Genomic DNA, 21,798 nt, shown 5'->3' on the forward strand with positions numbered 1-21,798 from the left:
ATATATATATATATATATATATATATATATATATATATATATATATATATATATTTAAAAATGATTTATTCCTGTAATCAACGCTGCATTTATTTGATTCAAAAGATATATTAAAATATTTTACAATTTAAAATAACTGCTTTATAGTTGAATATATTTAAAAATAATTTATTCCTGTGATTTTCAGCAACATTACTTCAGTCTTTAGTGTCACATGCTCTATCTGAAATCATTCTAATATGCTTGTTGCTCGAAAAACATAGTTTATTATTATTATTATTATTATTATCATCAATATTTTTTTTTTCGGAAATAAATTACAGAAATTAATGTTTTTATTTAACAAGGATGCTTTAAATTGTTTCTGAGAAGCAAATCAGAATATTAGAATGATTTCTGAAGGCTCATGTGACTGGAGTAATGATGCTAAAAAAAATAGCTTTGAAATCACAGGAATAAATTATATTTTAAAATATATTCACATAGAAAGCAGTTATTTTAAATAGTAAAAATATTTCAGATTTTTTTCAGATTTTTTTTCAGGCTTGGTGAGCAGAAGAGACTTAATTAAAAAAAACTTTTGACTGGTTGCGTATGTTTTGTCGAACCTCTTCTTTCTCCATTCTTCCGCGATTGATTCGCAAACCCGAATCAGTTCGAATGAATCATTTAAAAGAATCGGTTCAAAAGAACGATTCGTACGTGAATCGGACATCACTTGTCTGATGAACTGAAACTCCCCGGGAGAGACCGAGGGAGGAAGATGGCGGCCACTGACCGTTCCCGGTCCGAAGCGGCAAAGCAGCGGCGGCAGGATCAGCTGCAGCGGTGGCAGGGCTCGGAGACGGATCGGACCGGGGCGGAGGCGAGGGGCCATTCCTCCGCTCCCGGAAACCGACGGGCCAGGGTGCGATTCGCCCAGGGTGCTGTGTTCATGGCCGCCTGCTCCGCCGGGGACCGGGAGGAGGTGGCGGAGCTCCTGCGACAGGGAGCAGATATCAACCACGCCAATATAGACGGGCTGACGGCGCTACATCAGGTACCCGGAGCCGGTTTGATTGTTTACACTCAAGTTTGACTCGGTTTGGAAACTTTTGCGAAAGTTCACAAACTTTTCTCGGCGCCGTTCTTAAGTTGTGGGTCGATGACAAGCAATGATGTCTAACTTGGATGATAAACAGGAGAAAACTCTTGAAGTAGTTTTTAGCTGCCAGAATCTTTGCAATATTTTCTTTGTGTTCATTTCTGAAAATAATAAACATTTACACCGTTTTATACAAAAAATGACGTTTAAAAATCTCAGTGATGTATCAAGTAAAAAATAGTGGGATACTCAAACAAATGGGTGTGTACACAATTGAATTATTGTTTTTGAGTGAAATTATAAGTGTTTTTAAGGAATACTCAAAGTTGATCCAAACAACAGATGGCTTTTCATAAAGAAGTCATAATATGTAATATTAAACCTTAAACTTGACTAGGGACTGAAGGGGTCCTTCTGTTATGGGGGTTTCTTGTCACATGACAAAAAAATGGTTAGGTTTCCCGCATCTTGGTTACTTGACTGATTTGACTGACTTCAATTTGGTGGGTGAAAGTTTTTAAAATACTAATTATATTTTGAAACAAAAATTGTGATGTAGCATTAAAAAATAATCTACTGCCAACATTTTTTGTTTTCATTTAATTAGACATTTTTCTTAGATTTTTTAGACATTTTTATGGAAAATAAATAAATAGAAAAGATAATCGTGACTTTTTACCTCACAATTCGAGTCTCTCGCAATTAACATAAAATATATATTCAGAAAAAAGTCTGAATTGTGAGATATAAACTCGCATTTGTGAGGAAATCAAATTTGTGAGATTAAAAAGGTGTAATTACCTTTTTCATTTTTTATTCAGAGATAGAAACAAAACAACAAAAATTAATTTTGGGAGATTTAAATTCAGAATTCTTAGGAAAAAAATTGGAATTGCAGGATATAAACTTGGAATTGTGAGGAAAAGAATTCTGTGTTTTTTTTTCTGAAATTAAAATTTTTTCTCAGAATTCTGAGTTCTCAAAGTTCTGTGTTTAAGTCGCAGTTTTATTTTATTGATTTAAGATGCAGTCTTATTTTTACTTCTTATTCTCTCGCTGAAACAGGTTTTTATGCATTTTTGACCTAAAGCTGCACAAAAAATGACAACAAAAAATCACTCAAATTCACAAATTTGAGTTGTTTACGGAATTCTAAATGTATTTTTGATAATAATAATAGATCCTCCTGACTAAAGAAATGAGCTTTATTTATTTCTATAAAATGTTTCAAACTTGCTAAAAAAACATGCAAACTTTTAAATGCCCAAAGTGTAGAATCACATTGACTGTTTTAGGCCCAAAGTCCGATATTGTGACATGTTTACATTGCCATTGCCATTATTATTTTTCAGAGATCATTTTGGGAGATCTTTTCTCTGAATTATGAGTTTTATTGCAGTTTTTTTTTACAGATTTAAGTTGCAGCCTTTTTTTTAACTTTAAGACTTTCATGCATTTTTGACCTAAAGAAAAAAAAACACTCAAATTGACAAATTACAACATGTTAGTCAGAGAAAATGTGTATTCAAGCCTCTTTTTTACAATTCTAAATGTATTTTTGATCATAATAGATCCTGACAAAGGAAACGAGCATTATTGACATTATATACAGTGTATTAAACATGCTAAAAAAACATGCAAACTTTTAAATACCCAAAGTGTAGAATCCCTTTGATTGTTTTAGGCCCAAAGTCTGACATTTTGACATGTTTATGTACTATTATAATAGCACAAACTGTATTTTGACAGAACATAATTTAGTTTTAAAGGTGTTGTGTTGTGCTAAGGCCAATTGTTTAGATTTAATAAGACATTATTCTTTGACTAGTTTCAGCACCTAGACGTTTTAATGAAAAATAAATAAATATATATTATTGTGACTTTTTACCTCACAGTTCTGAGTGTCTCACAGTTAATATCAATACTCCCAGACTAGTTCTTAGTAGAAAGTCTGAATTGTGAGATATAAACTCAGAATTGTGAGATAGAATGTTTTTTATTTAGAGATAAATCAGAAACAGAATCTTAAGAGTTTTAAATTCAGAATTCTCAGGGGGGAAAAAATCTGAATTGCAAGAAAAAAAGTCAGAATTCTTTTTTATTTTCAGAAATTCTTTTTTGTCTCGTAGTTTTAAGTTGCAGTTTAATTTGATTGATTTAAGTTGCAGTTGTTTTTATTTATTCTCTCGGTTTCATACATTTTTTTACCCGAAGCTTCACAAAAAAACACTCAAATTCACAAATTATACCATGTTAGTCATAGAAAAGCGTTTTACCTCACAGTTCTGAGTGTCTCACAGTTAATATCAATACTCCCAGTTCTTAGTAGAAAGTCTGAATTGTGAGATATAAACTCAGAATTGTGAGATTGATCAGAAACAGAATCTTGGGAGATTTAAGTTCAGAATTGTGCGAGGAAAAAGTCTGAATTGTGAGAAAAAAAAAGTCAGAACTCTTTTTTTTTTTTTTTTTTTTGTTGAGAAATTCACATTTTCCCCCCTGAGAATTCTGAGTTTACATCTCTGAGTTTTAAGTTGCAGTTTTATTTTTATTTATTATTATTTATTCTCTCACTTTCATCATTTTTTTTACTGGACGCTTCACAAAAAAAAAAAAAAAAAAAAAAAAAATCACTCAAATTCACAAATTAAAAGATGTTAGTCATAGAAAATGTTTATTCAAGCATTTTTTGTACAATTCTAAATTTAATTTTGATCATAATAGATCCCGACTTAAGAAATGAAGATTATTGATCTATATAACATATATCAAACTTGCTAAAAAACATGCTGTTTTAGGCCTAAAGTCCGGCATTTTGACATGTTTATGTACTAATATAATATCTCACAAAGTGTATTTTGACAGAACGTATTTAGTTAAGCTGTGTTATTTTGTGCTAAGGCCAGTTGTTGGGTTGCTGGTGTGGTTTTGCTTCTGGACTAGAATAGTTGTGTCCCTCTGGCGCAGATGAATCTGAACTCTCTGTGAAGTTGTTTGCAAGAGGTTGCAGTTGTTTTAATGCCGTCCAGGGAGTGTCTTGGGCCCGTCCCGCGGCTGTCACGTTTAATGTGGCTACTGCCCACTTGTGACTCCACAGTACCAGCATCCAGACTGAACTGGCATAGCAAGACTTTCCTCATATCTTCACAGCTGCTTCAGAGAATGGCTGGAATTCACATCGGCCCTTTTCATTGGGTGTTTGTTTTTGTGTTGTTCTTTTTCTCTTTCAGCTGTGTATGTTGTTTTTTAAATTAGATGTTTAGGAGGGGCTATTGTTGTCTCAGCCTTTTGTTTTCGACAGAAACTAATCCTGAAATAGAGTTTTAAATAAGAAAAAGCCTGAAAAACGACTGAGTTTGCGGTTTTGTGAATGTCTGACTTGAATCTATTATAACAAGCTTCTGTTGAGGAGAGCCGCTCAGAAAAACGGCAGAAGGTTTTGCTCAAATCCACTCTAGCCTTGAAAAAATATGAAGTGCATGCTTTTTTGATGCAGGCCGGCGGTCATGTGGAAACAGTAGCGAGAGCAGCTATTGGCTGGCGCTCTGCTGGTGTCATAAATGCGTTGGAAGGAAGCTCAGATTGAAGTCGTTTGATGTCAGGGCTTCACCGGTATGCTGAAGTTCTGTGGAACAGCGGCTTTGAGTCTTACATGTGCTCTACTAACTGAATGTAGTCACCTGTGTTTGTATCCTTTTTCTAATGTAACGCAGAACTTGGATTTTGTTCAAGTCATATTTCTATGGAAGCCTGTTTCCGTCACAGGATTAAAAAAAAAGGCAGTTATGATTTTTTTTTAATTGCAAATAATCGCAAGATATTTCCCCCCCAGAATTCTGATTTGTATCTTAGAATTGTAAGATTGGAACTTAAAATTGCAAGGGAAAAAGTCCAAATTGTGAGGTAAAGGTGGCATGAATTTATTTTTTAGCAGAAACAAGCTTCTGTAGTTTTCACCCCAAAACAGATGGAAATAATAAATAGTATTTTGCTATATATACACACATACACAATAATATATATATTAGATACATTTTTAGGATATTTTTTGCAATTATTTTTATGACAGTTAAGCACATTTCCTCAAATTTTTATTCCCACCGTGCAAAAAAATGGACATATTATTTAAATTGATTATGTGCATCATGATAGTTTTATTGTTTCGCATTAAATTTGATATTTAAGTTATAAAAAATATTATAAATTAATAATTATTAACGAGTTACAATGATTTTAACTATGTAAACATACCAGTTGTAAACTTTCAACAATGTACATATGAATTGTAATTTGTTTTTAAGTTTTAATATTTAATGTGTGATATAAAAAGTAGAGTATTTTTATGTATAAATTAAGTTTAATATTAATATTTATTTAGTTTTATTTTATTTATATGAAGTTTAATTTTATATTATTTTAATAATTCTATATACAGTGTGTGTGTGTATATATATATATATATATATATATATATATATATATATATATATATATACACACACAACCAGCAAAATCTTTTTGAACAGTATTATTTTTAATGTTTTTAAAGAAGTCTCTTCTGCTCACCAAACCTGCATTTATTAGATCTGAAGTACAATAAAAAACAGTACAATTCTGAAATAGTTTTACTATTTAAAATAACTGTTGTCTATTTAAATCTATTAAAAGTGTAATTTATTCCTGTGATTTCAAAGCTGAATTTTTAGCATCATTACTCCAGTCACACGATCCTTTAAAAATCACTCTAATATTCTGATTTGCTACTCAAAAATATATAATTTAATCTAGTTTAATTTAAATATTATGTTAAAATCGGCTAAGGCTAATTTTTTTCAGGTTTCTTTGATCAATAGAAAGTTCAGAAGAACAGCATTTATCTGAAATAGAAATCATTTGTAACATTATAAATGTCTTTAGCATCACTTTTGAGCAATTTAAAGCATTTTTATTTCAGATAAACGCTGATCTTTGGATCTTTCTATTCTTTAAAAAAATTTGCTCAACTGTTTTAAATATTCATAATAATAATAAATGTTTCTTCAACAGCAAATCAGCATATTAGAATGATTTCTGAAGGATCATGTGACACTCAAGACTATTTCAAAATACTTTGTATCAAGTACTTTGGATCAAATAAATGCAGGCTTGGTGAGCAGAAGAGACTTAAAAAAAAAAAAATCTGACTGTTCAAAAACGTTTGACTGGTAGTGTATATAAATCAAATACTGTAGAGGCTTTATCACTTCAACAACAAGAAATATTGAATGTTTATGTTAGTTTTGTGAGATGCAGAAATACAAGTCACAATCTGAGTGTGTTTCTATCAGCGCGTATCTTAGTTTGTGCTCTGTTTTGTCATGACAAGAATATGCAGAATTTTACGAGAGCATAAAATCAAATGAAACCACGGTTACTTGATTACTTACACTGTTATTCTGACTGATATTAGCCTGGGAACACACAGCGTGTGTGTGTGTGTGTGTGTGTGTGTGTGTGTGTGTGTGTGTGTGTGTGTGTGTGTGTGTGTGTGTGTGTGTGTGTGTGTGTGTGTGTGTGTGTGTGTGTGTGTGTGTGTGTGTGTGTGTGTTTGGCTCTGGACAGAATCAGTGTCACATCCTGTCAAAGACACTGTTTTGGCCTCTACACACACACACACACACACACACACACACACACATCTCCTCCGTCACAGATAGAGTTACAGCGATGGTTTACCTTCTAATGGTCCTAAAGTAAACAGCCGTTTGGTACACAGATGGACGGACAGGAGGGAGGATTGTGAGCAGATCTTCTGTTAAAGGCTCCTCAGAAGAAAGACCAGCTTGAGTCAGTCCTTGGCATTTATATTTTGCATCTATTTCAGCAATGCAATTGATAGCATTTTCAAAATTAGTACTAAGTTATGAGAAGTGTAAGGTTTTTTTGTTCCAATTTGTGCTTTGTTTAATGAAAACTGGTGATACATACTAGAACACTTTATAGCCACTTGAATTACCATATTAATAAATGTCACATACTGTATTTTGGAAAGTCTGGACACTGCTTTTCCTGGCACATATTTATTTTCATATTTATAAAATATTGGTTCTAAGTTCTGATTAGTTAGTACAGCTTTCTAGTTTAATTATATTACTAATATTTTATTTAGTTATATTGATTATTATTATTAGTATTTATATTTGTCATTTTGCATGGATGCAAAACTATATCAGTTTTTATTGAACTGTGAGTAAATCATTATTTTCAAGTTATAGCTTCTGACCAATAAATGGTAGATCTTAAAATGTACACTTTTTGACCAAAGAAATAAAGGGTTAAATCTATCCTGTGATCTAGTGCTACACCTTTAAATTAATCATCATTTTAGTAACAGTATAGTGTTTCTTAATATTTTTAATTAGTTGTTATTTTTTATATTTTCCATTTCACTTTAATTTTAGTTTTGAAAATTAATAAGTTGAATCCATTTTGTTGTATATTTTTAATTTTAAATTTCTATTTATATATATTTATTTATTTATTATTGATAAATTATTATTTTCATGTTTTTAACCATAAATGGTAGATATTAAAAATGCTCACTTTTTGTGAATAATTATTATGCAACAATATATCAGTTTTTATTGACAAGTGAATAATTATTTTCATTTTATAGCTTCTGACTAATAAATGCTAAATATTAAAAATGTACACTTTATGTTCTAAATGAAAAAATAGATTAAAATAATTTAAATTTTAAATTTTAGTATCATTATAGTGTTTCTTAATATTTTGAATCAGTTTGTATTTTCCATTTAACTTTCATTTAGTTTTAATAATTTAGTTGTTTTTCATTTTTTATACGTTTATGTTTATTGCAGTTATTTTAGTATATAAAAAATATTTTTTTAAAGTAAAAATAAAGCTTTCAAAATATATTTAGTTATCATTTTTTATTTAATTTCAAGTAATAAAAATGATTTCAGTTTTATTTAACTATAATTACCAAAGTACATTTATATTCATATTTATAGTATGTATTTATTTTAATAATTGTTGCATGTCTGATGATGGTTTGTATTATTATTATTATTACTGCTTGTATTATATTTAATTTAGTTATTTTAATTATTATTATTTGTATTTATATTTTTCATATTGATATTCCTGTTAGGATGCAAAAACATATCAGTTTTTATTGATAAGTGAATAATTATGTGTGTTATAGCTTCAGACCAATAAATGTTGGATATTAAAAAATTACACTTTTTTTTCAAAAATAAATAAAATAATGAAAATAAAAGCAAATAAATATTAAAATAAATGAATAAAATAATTGGTTTCTTGTGCTACACCTATCAGTGTATCACTGTTCACTGTTATTTTAGTAACATAGTGTTTTTAAAATATTTTTAATAAAGTTTAATAATAATTCCTGTGGGTATGGATGCAAAAATATATCAGTTTTTATTGACAAGTGAATAATTATTTGTATGTTATAGCTTCTGACCAATAAATAGATGTTAAAATGCACAATTTTGTTAAAAAATTGCGAAAATAAATAAAACAACGGGTTTAATTTATCCTGCAATCATGTTACGCCTGTAAGTTGTCGATATTTAACTATCATTAAAATATAAAAAATATACACCTTAAAAATATATCATGTTTTTGACAAGTGAATAATTATTTTCATGTTCTAGCTTCTGACCAATAAATAGTAGATGTTAAAAATGCACGCTTTTTGTCCCTAAAAACTTTTTTTTAATAATTAAATGAAACGAAAGGTTTATTTACCTATAAGTTATTGATTGATTGATTGGTTTCTTAATATTTTGAATCAGTTTTTAGTAGTTAGTCTTAGTATGTTGTTGTGTTTTTAGTATTTTTTTTATATATATATTTGGCTATATAGTTTTTATTGCAATGAAAAATATTATTTCAGTTAACATTTTTATTTTACTTCAAGTAATAAAAATGTTGTCAGTTTTAGTGAACTATAATCAGCCCAGTACATTCACATTCATATTTTTAGCATGTATTTATTTGAATAATCGTTGCACGTGTGATGATGCTCTGTTGCTGTTCATGGTGATCTCGGTCCTGTTGTCCCATTGTTGCTCGGCAACAGGAATTAAATATAGTCAGTGCTCTTTGAGTTTTTCCATGCCTTCCATCCAAAGGCTTTCTCTCTCTGTCGTTCTCCAGTGAGCGCATGGAAAACATTCTTCATGCAGTACAAGCGGCTGTTGTCATAGGCAAAGGCCAGTCGCTCTCTGACTCATACACACACACACATACACTTCTCTCTCATTGAGTGACCCCATCGAGAACTTCACACCTTCTCCACACAGAAGGTTCCCAGTGTTCCTCAGAAACCCACACAAACACACACAATGAGGAAGGGCTCACGAACAGAGCAGTCTTCTGTTCTCCTGCACACAGAGAGCAGAGCGAGCGCAGCGTACGTGGACAATTCTATAGGTACTCCTCTGGGAGCTGTTCGTTTTGGCTGTTAGGCCTTTTTTTTCCCCTCTCCGCAAACCTCTTAGCGTCACATGTTTTATCAGCGGTAAAATCGCTGTAACATGTGGCCTGTCTGCTGTTTGCAGTAGCATAATGCTTGCCGCTTCTTACAGACATGTTTGACAAGCTCCTTGATTTAAAGTAGATTAACAGTGTACAAGCTGCACTACAGCGTACTAACAAACAGTGTTTTAGTTACATAGATATCATCAATTTGAAATATGGTGGTTAATATAAATAACAGTACAATTAAAAAGTGGCCTCTCAAATAGATTGAATGTTAATGGCTACTTCTGGTTAGTAACTTTGTACATCACTGTTCAAAAGCTTGAATGAAGTCTCTAATGCTCACCAAGGCTGCAGTCATGTACTTAAAAATACAGTTAAAATTGTTATATTGTGATATGTTGGTACATTTTAAAAGAAGGGATTTTGATATATTTTAAAATGTAATTTCTTGCTGTGATCAAAGCTGAATTTTCAGCATCATTACTCCAGTCTTCAGTGTCACATGATCCTTCAGAAATCATTCTGATTTGATTTATATTTATTAATATCGATGTTGAAAATATTGAAAATGGTTGCTAATAGTTTTGTGGAAACCATTTTTTTTCCCAAAAAGAACTGCATTCATTTGAGTCTTTTGTAACTTTATGAATGTCTTTTCTATCAAAAAACAACAGCTAATATTTGAATGGTTATTTGTTTATTTACGTTACTTATTTAACTTTGAATTTGTTTACTTAGTTACTTAATGAATTTGTTTTTACTTAATTACTGTACTTATTAAATAAATTCAGCTGACTTTAGTCACTTTACTTACTAACTCAGGTCAGGTTGACTGTTCAGTTACTTACTTTACTTATTACTTAATTACTTTACTAACTCAGGTCAGGTTAACTGTTCAGTTACTTATTTTACTTAACTTAGTTACTCAGGTTACTCATCTTACTTAGTTACTTTACTTACTAACTAGGGTCAGTTTACCGTTCAGTTAGTTGATTTACTTAGTCACTTACTTTACTTACTTTATTCACCTTACTTTACTTAGTTACTTGACTTACCTTACTTAGTTACTTGAATGCTAACTCGGGTTAGTTTACAGTTACTTAATTTACTTAGTCACTTTCTTTAGTTAGTTACTTACTTTACTCACCTTACTTTACTTAGTTATTTGACTTAAGTTACTTAATTACTTTACTTCCGAACTCAGTTACTTATTTTACTTGCTTACTCACTTACCTTACTTAGTTACATGACTTACCTTACTTAGTTACTTAATAACGCAGGTCAGTTTACTATTCAATTACTTGATTTACTTACTTAGTCACTTTCTTTAGTTAGTTACTTACTTTACTCACCTTACTTTACTTAGTTACTTGACTTAAGTTACTAAGTTACTGTACTTATGAGCTCAGGTCAGTTTACCATCCAGTTACTTAATTTACTTAGTTGCTTACTTTTACTTACCTTACTTAGTTACTTGACTTAGGTTACTTAGTTACTTTACTTCATAACTCAGTTACTTATTTTACTTACTTACTCACCTACCTTACTTAGTTATTTGCCTTACCTTACTTAGTTACTTTACTTACTAACTCAGGTCAGTTTACTGTTCAATTACTTGATTTACTTACTTAGTCACTTTTTTTAGTTAGTTACTTACTTTACTCACCTTACTTTACTTAGTTACTTGACTTAGGTTACTTAGTTACTGTACTTCCAAACTCAGTTGCTTACTTTATTTACCTTACTTAGTTACTTGACTTAGGTTACTTAGTTACTTTACTTCCGAACTCAGTTGCTTACTTTACTTACCTTACTTAGTTACTTGACTTAAGTTACGTAGTTACTGTACTTATGAGCTCAGGACAGTTTACCATTCAGTTACTTAATTTACTTACTTAGTTGCTTACTTTACTTACCTTACTTAGTTACTTGACTTAGGTTACTTAGTTACTTTACTTCCGAACTCAGTTGCTTACTTTACTTACCTTACTTAGTTACTTGACTTAGGTTACGTAGTTACTTTACTTCCGAACTCAGTTGCTTACTTTACTTACCTTACTTAGTTACTTGACTTAGGTTACTTAGTTACTTTACTTCCGAACTCAGTTGCTTACTTTACTTACCTTACTTAGTTACTTGACTTAGGTTACGTAGTTACTTTACTTCCGAACTCAGTTGCTTACTTTACTTACCTTACTTAGTTACTTGACTTAGGTTACGTAGTTACTTTACTTCCGAACTCAGTTGCTTACTTTACTTACCTTACTTAGTTACTTGACTTAGGTTACGTAGTTACTTTACTTCCGAACTCAGTTGCTTACTTTACTTACCTTACTTAGTTACTTGACTTAGGTTACTTAGTTACTTTACTTCCGAACTCAGTTGCTTACTTTACTTACCTTACTTAGTTACTTGACTTAGGTTACGTAGTTACTTTACTTCCGAACTCAGTTGCTTACTTTACTTACCTTACTTAGTTACTTGACTTAGGTTACGTAGTTACTTTACTTCCGAACTCAGTTGCTTACTTTACTTACCTTACTTAGTTACTTGACTTAGGTTACTTAGTTACTTTACTTCCGAACTCAGTTGCTTACTTTACTTACCTTACTTAGTTACTTGACTTAGGTTACGTAGTTACTTTACTTCCGAACTCAGTTGCTTACTTTACTTACCTTACTTAGTTACTTGACTTAGGTTACTTAGTTACTTTACTTCCGAACTCAGTTGCTTACTTTACTTACCTTACTTAGTTACTTGACTTAGGTTACTTAGTTACTTTACTTCCGAACTCAGTTGCTTACTTTACTTACCTTACTTAGTTACTTGACTTAGGTTACTTAGTTACTTTACTTCCGAACTCAGTTGCTTACTTTACTTACCTTACTTAGTTACTTGACTTAGGTTACTTAGTTACTTTACTTCCGAACTCAGTTGCTTACTTTACTTACCTTACTTAGTTACTTGACTTAGGTTACGTAGTTACTTTACTTCCGAACTCAGTTGCTTACTTTACTTACCTTACTTAGTTACTTGACTTAGGTTACTTAGTTACTTTACTTCCGAACTCAGTTGCTTACTTTACTTACCTTACTTAGTTACTTGACTTAGGTTACGTAGTTACTTTACTTCCGAACTCAGTTGCTTACTTTACTTACCTTACTTAGTTACTTGACTTAGGTTACTTAGTTACTTTACTTCCGAACTCAGTTGCTTACTTTACTTACCTTACTTAGTTACTTGACTTAGGTTACTTAGTTACTTTATTTTCCGAACTCAGTTGCTTACTTTACTTACCTTACTTAGTTACTTGACTTAGGTTACTTAGTTACTTTACTTCCGAACTCAGTTGCTTACTTTACTTACCTTACTTAGTTACTTGACTTAGGTTACTTAGTTACTTTACTTCCGAACTCAGTTGCTTACTTTACTTACCTTACTTAGTTACTTGACTTAGGTTACGTAGTTACTTTACTTCCGAACTCAGTTGCTTACTTTACTTACCTTACTTAGTTACTTGACTTAGGTTACTTAGTTACTTTACTTCCGAACTCAGTTGCTTACTTTACTTACCTTACTTAGTTACTTGACTTAAGTTACGTAGTTACTGTACTTATGAGCTCAGGACAGTTTACCATTCAGTTACTTAATTTACTTACTTAGTTGCTTACTTTACTTACCTTACTTAGTTACTTGACTTAGGTTACTTAGTTACTTTACTTCCGAACTCAGTTGCTTACTTTACTTACCTTACTTAGTTACTTGACTTAGGTTACGTAGTTACTGTACTTCCGAACTCAGTTGCTTACTTTACTTACCTTACTTAGTTACTTGACTTAGGTTACGTAGTTACTGTACTTCCAAACTCAGTTGCTTACTTTACTTACCTTACTTAGTTACTTGACTTAGGTTACTTAGTTACTTTACTTCCAAATTCAGTTGCTTACTTTACTTACCTTACTTAGTTACTTGACTTAGGTTACTTAGTTACTTTACTTCCAAATTCAGTTGCTTATTTTATTTACCTTACTTAGTTACTTGACTTAGGTTACTTAGTTACTTTACTTCCAAATTCAGTTGCTTACTTTACTTACCTTACTTAGTTACTTGACTTAGGTTACTTAGTTACTTTACTTCCAAACTCAGTTGCTTACTTTACTTACCTTACTTAGTTACTTGACTTAGGTTACGTAGTTACTGTACTTCCAAACTCAGTTGCTTACTTTACTTACCTTACTTAGTTACTTGACTTAGGTTACTTAGTTACTTTACTTCCAAATTCAGTTGCTTACTTTACTTACCTTACTTAGTTACTTGACTTAGGTTACTTAGTTACTTTACTTCCAAATTCAGTTGCTTACTTTACTTACCTTACTTAGTTACTTGACTTAGGTTACTTAGTTACTTTACTTCCAAATTCAGTTGCTTACTTTACTTACCTTACTTAGTTACTTGACTTAGGTTACGTAGTTACTTTACTTCCAAATTCAGTTGCTTACTTTACTTACCTTACTTAGTTACTTGACTTAGGTTACTTAGTTACTGTACTTCCAAATTCAGTTGCTTACTTTACTTACCTTACTTAGTTACTTGACTTAGGTTACTTAGTTACTTTACTTCCAAATTCAGTTGCTTACTTTACTTACCTTACTTAGTTACTTGACTTAGGTTACTTAGTTACTTTACTTCCAAATTCAGTTGCTTACTTTACTTACCTTACTTAGTTACTTGACTTAGGTTACTTAGTTACTTTACTTCCAAATTCAGTTGCTTACTTTACTTACCTTACTTAGTTACTTGACTTAGGTTACGTAGTTACTGTACTTCCGAACTCAGTTGCTTACTTTACTTACCTTACTTAGTTACTTGACTTAGGTTACTTAGTTACTTTACTTCCGAACTCAGTTGCTTACTTTACTTACCTTACTTAGTTACTTGACTTAGGTTACTTAGTTACTTTACTTCCGAACTCAGTTGCTTACTTTACTTACCTTACTTAGTTACTTGACTTAAGTTATGTAGTTACTGTACTTATGAGCTCAGGACAGTTTACCATTCAGTTACTTAATTTACTTACTTAGTTGCTTACTTTACTTAACTTACTTAGTTACTTGACTTAGGTTACTTAGTTACTTTACTTCCGAACTCAGTTGCTTACTTTACTTACCTTACTTAGTTACTTGACTTAGGTTACGTAGTTACTGTACTTATGAGCTCAGGACAGTTTACCATTCAGTTACTTAATTTACTTACTCAGTTGCTTACTTTACTTACCTTACTTAGTTACTTGACTTAGGTTACTTAGTTACTTTACTTCCGAACTCAGTTGCTTACTTTACTTACTTACTCACTTACTTTGCTTTGGACTTGAAATTATGAATAAACTCAGGTGGACTTTTACTTAAACATGACATGGATTTGGAAGTCTTGGACTCATTTTGGAGGATTTTTCTGAGACGAATCCACATCTTTTGTTACATGATTACAGAACCAACATAAAATTATAATAAAAAGACGCACTCATACTCAATTGGTTAAGGAATACGACTAGATTCAGACACAAGGTGAACATTAATCAGCAGTACTTGACGATCAAATTGTGCATTAAATTATGACTTGAATAAAGCACTGAATCTTTTTTTATAATAACATTTTTAATGAACTAATTTGTTAGTTCAATCAAAACATACATTTGATCGATATTATAAAGTGCTATTGTAGTGTTAGTCATGCTACACCGCTGCCAACGAATGAGCCTGTTATTGGAAAAGCTACAGTATTTTGAAAACACATGAGCTACTGTTAAAAAATGTAGTTGAGTCAGTAATGCTGCTGCTTTAGGGACATTACTCCTCACCACTGATTATAACCTGCACATGTACAGTATGTGTACAGTAACACATCCATCATGTAAACGCTTCGCTGACTAATTATTGTTTTGCCTGCAGCCGATGGCAGTCTATGTCTGTGGACATGAAAACAGATTTCCCATGATGCAACATGACACCAACGGTGTTATAAAGATGTCACTAGCAAAGTCATGATAATTGTCAATAGAGTCATTCAGACCGAGCCCTCAGCTGATAAGAGTGATGCATCACGTTATGTTCATTCATTTACATGTTGTGTAATCAAAGGTCAAAGATTAAGGGCAGTGTCTTATGCTTAAAAGATACATGTACAGACTTGATTATCAATTACAGTAGTCAGCATATCCAGTGGATCAAAACCTTTCATCAAAGTTGGCCTAAAAACTAAACAATACCTGTTTGATCCACTTCAAATGTTGACTACTATATTTAACAGTAAAGATAACACCAAGGTTTTTATAATTAACAAAAACTAAAGCAATAAGAAACATTTTTATTTAGTTTACCTTGATGTACTAAAATAACTCAAAGCTAACTTAAAACTATTTAGGCATTTAAGAAAACTGACATAAAATGACAAAAACACAACAAAATATTAAACCTTTAAATAAATGAAAATGAAACTGGACAAGGTAAAAATAAAACAATTAAAATATTAATAAAAAGTTTTGATAGTATGTCAGTGATACTAAAATATTAGCATTAATAACATTAAATGTTGTTGTTTAATGTAAAGTAACATTACTGTTAATACTTATATAACAACATTTTTAATGTATGTTTGTCAGTGTTGTTTATCTGTTGTTACAGTTTTTAAGTTTTTAAAGTTATAAAGTTTTAGTTGTTTTTTTGTTTGTTTGTAAATATTTATATATATTACGTTATTATATGCATTTTTAGTTATTTTAGGACTTAAACCTAAACTAAATGAAAACGAAAAATTGTGTAAAAAATAAATATAATATTACTTTATTTAAATTAATGTGGATTTTATTTCAGTTATTGAGAATTATTAATAATAACCCTGGTCTAAACAACGTACAATTTTATCAGTGATGTTTTAGTAGCATTGATGTACCATTATATTTTTTATATTTTAATATGTATTGTTCAGATTTCAATTTTTTTTGTTTGTTTGTAAATATGTATGAACAGTGTTTATTAGGTTTTTAGTACTTAAAGCCAAACTAAATGTTAAAAAAAAGTAGAAATGTTGCCTTGGCAAGTAGTCTAAATAGAATATTGATTAATGTTAACGGTATTTAAATTTTTTTATGGGTTTTAATGATATTTTATTATATTAATTAATAATAACCCTGGTCTGAACAACATACAATTTTATCAGTGTTGTTTTAGTATCATTTATATGCTATTATATTTTTATGCTCATATTTTAATATATTGTTCTTTTTTTTTTTTTTTTTTTTGTATTTTATTTTTTTTTATTATTTTTTTTTTTTTGTAAATATTTTTGTACAATGTGTAAGTTTTTAGTACTTAAACCTAAACTAAATTTTTAGTAGAAGTAGAAATGTTGCTTTGGCAAGTAGTCGAAATAAAATTTACATTTTAAAAAAGTAAAAAATAAATAAATTATGTTTTACTTTATTTTAATTAATAATTAATAAAGAATTAATGTTTTTTTTTTTTTTTTTTTAAGTTCACAATAATAATCCTGGTCTGAACAACATACATATTTATCATATTTATTATCAGCCATACCATTAAATTTTCTACATTTTTACATTTTCAGAAAAGATCTGAGTATGGGATGATTTTAGATGCAAAATAATCAAATTGACAGGCATTTGTTTGTGGTTAGTAAGATACATGCATAAAATTTATGCAGTACATGGATAATTGTGTGTGAATCTATTAATCATTTTGAGTCTAAAATCATCCCATATCTGAGTGGCAGACTTTTGTAACCAAGCTTGACAGTGTCGGTTTCGGCCAGAATTACTATATTAGAGAGCTTCTCTTTGTTATTATGCATGCTTTTATTGATTTAACACATGTTCTCGTTCTCTCCTCAGGCCTGTATTGATGAAAACGCAGATATGGTTCAATTTCTGGTGGAGAGCGGCAGTGACGTGAACAGAGGAGACAATGAAGGCTGGACGCCTCTCCACGCTGCGGCCTCCTGTGGATTCATCCAGATCGCAAAGTCAGTATTTCAGTTCCACAATCTAGTGAGCTGCCTATCTAGACGACATGCTGCTGCCTTCTTAGATGCCTAATGCCTCAAATTCATATTTGGTTTAGAGTACTGCTAATATGGAATGTGCATGTTCTGTGTTTTTAGTCTTGAGTAAGTTTCTTTTAGAATCTTCTGTGAAGGTCACGACTGTTTAAAGTTTACCGTTGCAACAATGTAATGTTTTTGTGTTCTTTTCTACCTGTTGCAGGTACTTGATCGAACACGGCGCTCATGTGGGAGCGGTGAACAGCGAGGGAGAACTTCCTGTGGATGTCGCCACTGAGGACGCCATGGGGAGATTGCTTAAAGGAGAGATTAAAAAACAGGGTGAGAGATTCAAAACCTTGAGTAAGAGAAAGATGATAGAGTGAAAGGCAATTTGAGATTGTAAAAAGATCAAGAGCCATTGATAGCTATTAAAAAGGTTTCAATAAAATAAAATATGAAAAACTTAAACTTGAAAACGTAAACTTAAATGACAAAAAATGATGCCTTGGCAACTAGCTGAAATAAATAACTCCTAAAATTACACCAAAAAAAAAAACTAAAGCCCTAAAGCTAAATATAAACTTAACAAATTACTAAAAATTACTATAATTAAATATTATGTTGAAATATTAAAATAAATGCTACTTCAAAATAATACTAAATACTATTCTGCCCTACAAGGCAAAAAAGCAGTAACTGCATTTTTGGTCAAAAATGAGTTATTATCATTTTCATGACATTCAAAGCATCCTTTGTTATGTGACAAAATATCTTATCTCAAATGTGTGTGATTTCGCGGCATCCTCACGGGACGGTTTTAACATTGGATAACAGGCTGGATGACAGGATAACTTTAAAGTCATTTTTCTTAGTTCTGCACTCGGCGTAGTTACTGCTTTTTTGCTTTGTAGGGCAGTATTATAAATACTATATAATAGTATATATAGTACCAGTCAAAAGTTTTTGAATGGTAAGATTTTAAATGTTTTTTTTTTTTTTTGAAGAAGTCTCTTTTGCTCACTAGGCCTGCATTTATTTGATCCAAAGTACAGCAAAAACAATACAATTTTGAAATATTTTTACTTTTTAAAATATCTGCTTTCTGTTTAAATGTATTTTAAAATGTAATTTGTTCCTGGGATTTTAAAGCTGAATTTTTATTACTATATGCATTACTAAATCATTATTATATTTATCAGTGCTAAAAAAAAGAATAAAAAAAGGAAATAAATATATATATATATATATATATATATTAGGGCCGGGACTTTAACGCGTTAATTTAGATTAATTAATTACACAAAAATAACGCGTTAAAATTTTTTAACGCATTTTAATCGCAATACGTTTTGCACCGCGGAACGTTTCTCACTAGATGAGATTCGGCGGACCGATTATACTGGAGCACAAACTAGCGTTCAGACAAGCCAAAGACGTCCGTCCTAAATAGTATTGTATGTCCCAAATCGTAGTATGTTTAAAAAGTATTCCAAAGATTCCCGGATGGTCTAATACTTAACGATCAATGCACACTCTTAACTGCTTATATTGCCCGCAACACACTGCGCCGTGAACGAGGATTCGATTAGAACTACAAACACGCATAAAAAGTGTTAAAAAACTACAAACATGGAGGATATACGCGACCAACGGACAGGTAGAGAAAGGGGTTTGAGTGATAAATAATCAGTGTGTAACCTGATAAAAACTATTTTTTAAATGTTATCCACGTTATATTCCATGTGCAGCAACATTTATAATGATAGGTTTGGTCATTAAAATTTAAATGCATAATTAAGCAAACACAAGAGCAGAGTTCTCGGAATGAAAGACTCGTTAAAGAACGTGCCTCTTGCTACACTTTTAATGGCAATATTGTACTGGTCTGTTGGACTTGGTTGAACAAAAATAAACAATATTTTGTTGCTTAAGCTTATGTATTCAGTCATTATTTAATGGTATACTAAAAATCCATGTAAAAATCTTAATTCTCACTGTTCTCAGGTCAAATATTTACATGCGATTAAAATGCGATTAATTTTGATTAATTAATTACAAAGCCTCTAATTAATTAGATTAAAATTTTTAATCGAGTCCCGGCCCTAATATATATATATATATATATATATATATATATATATACACACACACACTGATTCCAAGCTTTTGAATGGTATAGTGTATAATGTTACAAAAGCTTTTTATTTCAGATAAAAGCTAATCTTTGGATCTTTCTTTTCATCAAAGAATCCTGAAAAAAAAAAGTACTACTGAAAAACTGTTTTAAATACTGATAATAATAATAGTAAATGTTTCTTGAAAGGCAAATCACCATATTAGAATGAAGCATCATGTGGCATCAGTGTTGTTTTTGACAACCATCTTAGATTTAGTCTTAGTCTTAGGCCCAATCCCAATTCTATTTTCTACCCCTTCGCCTACCCCTCGCCCCTTCCCCTTGTCCCTTGAAACAAAGTGTAAAGGGGAAGGGCTAAAATATTTCCCCTAAGAAATGGGACACCACTACAACACTGTTATACGTCATCATACGTTGTCGCTAGTTCCTAATGTTACGTCAGAGGACATGCGCAGATGTTTATCACTCATTCCAAGATGTCAAAATGTTGTCATGTTGCAAAAAGTACAAATGTACGGTGTACGCACCGTTCATTCACATGTGGCCGTAAGCAAAACAAACAATGCGTTATCACATGCGCGGCAAATTGCTAACCAGTGTAGTGGTGCCGGGAGAAGTATATATGCTTCATTTGTGAATTTCGTTTTCAACGTTCGTTTTCTGGATCATTGGACTAAAATGTTTACAGGGGTTCACTGGTTTAAGAAATTTCTGATCGTAAAAATGGATGTGGTGGACTGCCATGATTTTGGCGAATGCAGGACACTACTGAATAATGCGCATCAGAGGGGATTTAAAAAGTGGAAGTGTGTATACACCGTATTCCTGCGTACACCCTCCACTACACCACCGTTGCAAATTGCCGTGCCACTGGTCTTTCATGTTTCTAACATGCAGTCAAGTGTATATGACATAAAAATATATTTTGTAATATCGTGCAATCAGTGCTGTCTGCTAGCAAACTTTAGCGATTTTTTTGCAAACGTTTATTTACAAAACAACACCATAAACACAAACACAAGATTGAAGGTAATATACATATAATGAAACATTGTCATCAAAATCCTTATTAAAGGCAAAAATTACTTATATTTACGAGTCTGCTTGCTCGAGTGAGCAGCCATGTTGGAAATTTCTCTTAGCCCTTCGTTTGAAGTGAGGTCCTGAAAAATCTTCGTTTGGAGGGCTATCTGGCCCTTCCCCTTACCCCTACCCCTCCAACCAAAAGAGAAATGAGACACCCCTACCCCTTCACGTGAACGCGCCAAACGGAGGGGTAGGGCTAAGTGTAGGGGTAAGGGGTAGAATTGGGATTGAGCCTTAGTCTTTTGGACTAAAATGCTTCTTAGTTTTAGTCAAATTTTAGTCACTTCTATATGTGATAGTTTTAGTCCAATTTTAGTCGACGAAAAGTCAAAAAGGTTTTAGTCTAGTTTTAGTCAAAAAAAGGGAAAAAAGTAGTCTTTTAACAAATTAATGTAGGTCAGTAAATATTTTGCTGTTGGGTAGTGTCACTTATAAGTTCTGAAAATAGCAGATCTATAGTTCAACACAATGTGAGCTTCCGGATCAACTATTTTCACCAATAATTACAATAATGAAGGAATGTTTTAGAACATAAAAGACAAACAAGGATGGAATGCTAAAACGGCTTGCCATACTAGTATAGCAAAGAGTATTTAATGCTAAAACGGCTTGCCATAGCGTCAGATACTTTTTAAGTTTTAATTGGCATGCACAATAAGCGGAAATGTCATGCATTTTAAACGTCTGACGGACCACCCACTAACATTTTCGTCTATTCTCGTCTCGTCAACAAAAACTCACACACGTCTCGTCATGTTTTAGTCATCAACGAGCCATTTCTATCTCGTCGTCGTCTCGTTATCGTCATGAAAAAAAGTGGCGTCAACGAAAGGATTTCGTCATCGTCATCGTTGACGAAAACAACACTGTGTGACACTGAAGACTGGAGTAATGATGCTGAAAATTTAGCTTTGATCAC

General features: G+C 31.5%; 1 protein-coding gene and 1 pseudogene across 1 annotated transcript in view; one reads left to right on the forward strand and one right to left on the reverse strand.

Annotated features, from left to right (window-relative positions):
- LOC141333458 (C-type lectin lectoxin-Phi1-like) overlaps positions 1-715 on the reverse strand; it is a 2,110-nt pseudogene extending 1,395 nt beyond the window's left edge.
- Positions 716-737: 22 nt separating this feature from the next.
- LOC141333461 (protein phosphatase 1 regulatory subunit 12A-like) overlaps positions 738-21,798 on the forward strand; it is a 38,195-nt gene continuing 17,134 nt past the window's right edge. Inside the window, exons 1-3 of the mRNA XM_073838475.1 lie at positions 738-1,039; positions 17,505-17,635; positions 17,877-17,995. Coding sequence (XP_073694576.1) covers positions 764-1,039; positions 17,505-17,635; positions 17,877-17,995 — 526 coding nt within the window. The 5' untranslated portion in view covers positions 738-763. The remainder of the gene's footprint in view (positions 1,040-17,504; positions 17,636-17,876; positions 17,996-21,798) is intronic.

Source organism: Garra rufa, chromosome 4, assembly GCF_049309525.1.
Source record: "Garra rufa chromosome 4, GarRuf1.0, whole genome shotgun sequence".
Lineage (NCBI taxonomy): Eukaryota > Metazoa > Chordata > Actinopteri > Cypriniformes > Cyprinidae > Garra > Garra rufa.